Source organism: Arachis ipaensis, chromosome B08 (genome assembly GCF_000816755.2).
Source record: "Arachis ipaensis cultivar K30076 chromosome B08, Araip1.1, whole genome shotgun sequence".
NCBI lineage: Eukaryota > Viridiplantae > Streptophyta > Magnoliopsida > Fabales > Fabaceae > Arachis > Arachis ipaensis.
Window position 1 is genome coordinate 124,902,581 of NC_029792.2, and position 4,868 is coordinate 124,907,448.

At 36.3% G+C, this 4,868-nt stretch overlaps 1 protein-coding gene across 1 annotated transcript; it reads right to left on the reverse strand.

Annotated features, from left to right (window-relative positions):
* Nucleotides 45–3,823, reverse strand: LOC107613701 (G-type lectin S-receptor-like serine/threonine-protein kinase SD2-5). Its single transcript, XM_016315811.2, has one exon. The coding sequence runs from the start codon at nt 2,861–2,863 to the stop codon at nt 407–409; it is 2,457 nt and encodes an 818-aa protein (XP_016171297.1). The 5' UTR covers nt 2,864–3,823; the 3' UTR covers nt 45–406.

Genomic DNA, 4,868 nt, shown 5'->3' on the forward strand with positions numbered 1-4,868 from the left:
CCAATAACTATTCTATTAAAAGTTTAGAATTCTTTTCTACTATCGAAATTGTAACAAATATGAAGTCAGAGTTAGATTGATCATAGAGCAGGGATTCCATTCACATTACAAAATTTACAAGAGGCAGGGTACATGAAAGCTCTATATACCAATAACTAATCCTAAAAAAGAAAACTGCATTAATACCAACTTTACCTCAACATTACAACAACGAAAGAAAGAGATTTGCTATTTGTATTTACTATTGTCTCGTATACAAAACTGAAACATATTCCTCTGTCATTGAATTGAGTGTTTGATCAATTCTATGCATATCATACACTCTATTCAATAATAGGGAATTTTAACATTGGATCCGTTCAGTATAGGAAACAAAACAAGTAGAAATAACATGGTAGAGGCAGTGTTATCTTGGTCCTGAAAGACGAACAGCAGAGAGATATGCATCACTGTTACAATCTGATGGACCTGAAGAAGTTGTGGCTCCTTCACTGAGACTGAAGACATTGGTGAAAAGGCGAGAACCCAGGTTAGCAGAACTTGTTGGTGGCTTAGGAACAGTGCAAAGACCTTCCAGCATTTGCACTACTTTGGTCATTGAAGGCCTCATTGCCATGTCTTCTTGTATGCACCACAATGCAACTTTTATAGCTATATGAACCCTTTCATCATTTACATCTTCTTTCAACTCTGAGTCAAGGATTTCCCTCAGTTTCCCTTCTTCCATCATCTTCATAGCGTAGCTTGGGAAATGTGATTTCTCTGAGGTTTCAGATGGATCATAGTTCTTCCTTCCGGCGATGATCTCTAGCAGCACCATTCCGTAGCTGTAAACATCACTCTTCTCTGATATGGCGTAGTTTGTTATCCACTCGGGGGCGAGGTACCCTCGAGTTCCTCTTAGTGTTGTGAAGACATGGCTTTGTTCTCTGTTCATGAGCTTAGCCAGGCCAAAATCGGATACTTTTGCCATGAAATGATCATCTAGAAGCACATTTTCCGGCTTGATGTCACAATGGATGATCTTTGAGTCGCAATCTTCGTGAAGGTAAGCGAGACCTTTTGCTGTGCCGAGCGCTATGTTGAACCTTGTATCCCAATCCAACCGAAACTCACCATTGTTCTTCTTGAATATCCATTTGTCCAATGATCCATTGGCCATGTACTCATAAGCAAGAAGCCTGTTAGTACCTTCAACACAGAATCCTCTGAGCTTAACCAAATGCACGTGATGGATGCTTCCAATGATGCTTACTTCAGCTCTAAACTCTTTCTTCCCTTGGCCAATACCTTCCAACTGCTTCACTGCTACTTGAGTCCGATCTGGTAGCACTCCTTTGTAAACCGAGCCGAAACCGCCTTGTCCAAGCTTTACAGAGAAGTGATTTGTAGCAGCTTCTAGATCCTTGTAGCTGTAACGGATTGGCATACCTGTTAGATTCTCCAAGAAGTTGTCCTCTTCCGAATTCTCCTCTTGTGACTCGGGTACATTTGGCTTCCTCCGGTAGCACCTAATTCCCACAAAGAGCAAGCAAGAAATCACAAGCAGTGTTACTATGACAATGATCACTGTGACTATAGTGTGCTTATTGCTACTTCCACCACCCCCGTTGCTACTACCTCTTCCATCACTAGAGATTTTGATGTAAGAAACATAACCAGAATCAGTGCTAGGTTTCTGAAAACTACCTATGTCATCCAATAGGAAACAGTTTCCTGAACTAAGGTGGAAGAACATGGCAAGGCATGAGCAATTTCCGTTGCAAGATTTTTGGCAACCTTCCAAATTGGTCTTCGAAAACGGCTTAAGAAATTGGAGCGCAACGTAATTGAGTCCATCATCACCTTTCATCAAAGTGATGGATTTATCGCTGCAGGCAGAGTCGAAACCTGGCTTGCAAGGCAGAACAGAAGGGCAGTTACACTTATTGTTCCCTGTGCAGATGCTATATGGATCACAAGTTTCAGGCGTATTGCAAGATCCTTGTGGTATTGTTGCCTGGGAAGGCGAATTCGATCCTCCGGCTTCAAGATCAAAGAAAGTGATTAACCCATTTGAACCCAAGACAGCAACCCAAGTGCCATTATTACCTGAAAGATCAACAAAAATGAATTGCCGCAAAAAAACCCTGCTCTTGTCATAGAACCTCCACGATTTTTCGGCAAGCGTTGCCAAAGCCACCACACCGCCATTTTGATTGATGATCATGCGATTATCACTCTGCGTAGACCAATAAGGCTGAGGAGTCTTGAAACCAGCATAGAGTTTGACATCTCCTGAATTGAACTCAAGAGAATAGGTCAAGTTGTTGGGGCTAGGATCACTGACTAGTTTCATTCCCTCTGTGAAGTTCTGTCCTGGCAACAATGTATTTGTTGGATAATTGAAACTCTGCCATATAATTGTTGTATTATCCTTTCCAAGCAACACCAAATTTCCATTGTCTTGCAATTCCATTGAAGAAACACCCTTGCCACTTGTGTTTGTAGACCACACAACTGTTTCACCCTTATTCAAGACGACATTTCCCTTTTCATCAAACTCAAATTTGTCAGTATTTGCAATGGGGACTGCTCGATTTGCAGTCCAGATCAGAGTGTTGCTCTTAACATGAACAATCACTACTAGGAACTTTGTAATATCATCAGCAGTGGTGGCAAATCCAAAGGTGAATTTCCCACTGCTTGATGCAAGGAACTTGCCATCCTTATCAACCCAGTTCATTTGAGCACCTTTGATGGATCCTGGATACACCTTACCAACAAATTGGACACCTCCCAAACACACTTCACACAAAAGCATGATAACCAATAACACCAAGGTACCCATAATTTGAAAGAAAGACCAACGATTTCTCATCATTTACTCAAACTAAGCCAGTTTCCTATTGTGTGGTATGAGATTTACAAGGAACAAAATTCTGGGAAGTTGCGAAATAGAATTTTGGTAAAAGGGACACACACACACTAACAAATGGTAAAACTAGAGAAAAACTTTGAAGGTGAATATTGTTTTTCTTACTTTGATTACACACGATATGAACACAGTCACACAGAATAAGAATAAACAAATATTAGATTGTGTACCTAAGGATTGACCAACCCCAAAAACCAAAGCTTATCCATTGGAATCTGATGAATCCTGGTTTTGCACACAGGAAGCAGAATTGAATGAGGGGATAGACCCAGAAGAAATAAAGGATTGAAAATGGTTGGACACTAGGACAACCTTGAGAAGTAGGGAACGTAGATTGAATTGGACACTCTTAGCTTTTAGTTCTGACTCTGAAAACAAGGCAATAAGGACTAGTAGGACAAAAGGTACTCTTCAGTCTTCTTTGACAATTTTGCACCACCAAGTTGCAAAAAATGGAAGGAAAAGCAGAAGAGGCATTTAAACAAACACGTGAAGTGCAACCACAAATGACTGATGAAAAGTCAGAGAAAACCAAGTGGTTTTGTAACTGTGAGAGGTAAATAAAACTCAAAACGGTATCATGGTCTGGTTTTTTCTGTTTTAGACTTTTAGGTGTTGTTTCTGTTCCTACGTGCCTTTTGATACCACCATGAAAAAGAGAAGAAAAAATGGTTTCAGACTTTGGATCTGACTTTACACTGTGAAATGAGGAACATAAAAAGGGTGTGTGTTCTTTTCTTCTTGTTCTTTCCTTCTTCTTCCTTTTGTTTTATTAAATTTCTAGTGGTTTGACTAATTGACGGATCCATAATCACATCTTCTGTTCAAGTCCAACTTTCGTGTTCAAAATAGGTGACAACTAGGAACAGAGTTTTAGTATAGCGCAGGTTAAACTACCAAATCGACGCTCAACTTTTTAATACGGTAACAACAAGAAGAGTAAACATCTAACCGATCTCTGTTTTAAAATAGAATCCCGCATGAACCAATGGAATAAGTATACAATGTGTACAATGAGCTATTCTTTAACCTAATAAAAAAATGTAACCATATGTTATTGTATAAGTTCAAATATTCAGAATAAAATACTATTAATTTATCAAACACAATACATTTATACTATGCAGAATAACCATCCAAATACTAAGGATAATAAAGATCTGATATCCTACTGAATCACTTTAAATAAATATTCGATACTTTAATTTTAATTTGAAATTACCGTCATTGTATGTACTGTATAGAACATGTATTGGCTCTCTTTACTTCCTCTTTAAAATAAGATAAAGCAACTCTTGTAAATAAATATATAGATTTGTTTGGACAATTTAAAAAAAATATTTTTTAAGTTATTTTTTTAAAAGATATTATAAAAAAATAAAAATAGTTTTATATTTAGATATTTCATATAAAAATATATTTTTATTTATTAATTATATTTAGGTATAACTATATAAAAATATTTTTTATTTAATGAAAAATATTTTTTTTAAAAAAGATATAAATTATAACTTACTAAAAAAAGATATTTTTATTTTTCTAGTACTTTTATTTTTATTACTAAAAATTTACTAAACACACTAAAAATAAAAAGTAAAAAGATTTTTTTTCAAAAAAAAATTTTTTTTTTATCAACTTCATGGCGCCTAAGCAAACACATATTCAATTTGGTTCTCCTCCATAACTAACGTGAGTTATAGCGGTCCTTCCATCATATTTCGATTTTCGTCACCAAACCTGACCGATGAGATCTATGTGGCAATTAATATTGTTGATGTTAAGTGCCATGCTAATTTAAGAGGAATGGACGATTTATCCATTTTTTATATTTTATTGACAGAAACTTTCTTATCCTATTTTAAAATAAACAAAGATCGAATTGAGTGTTTACTCTATTTTAAATAAATTACATAATTTTATGTGATTATTTTTACTTATAAAGTAAATAAAT

Coding starts and splice junctions, on each gene's coding strand:
- LOC107613701 (XM_016315811.2), bottom strand. CDS start 2,863: ATGATGAGAAATCGTTGGTCTTTCTTTCAAATTATGGGTACCTTGGTG.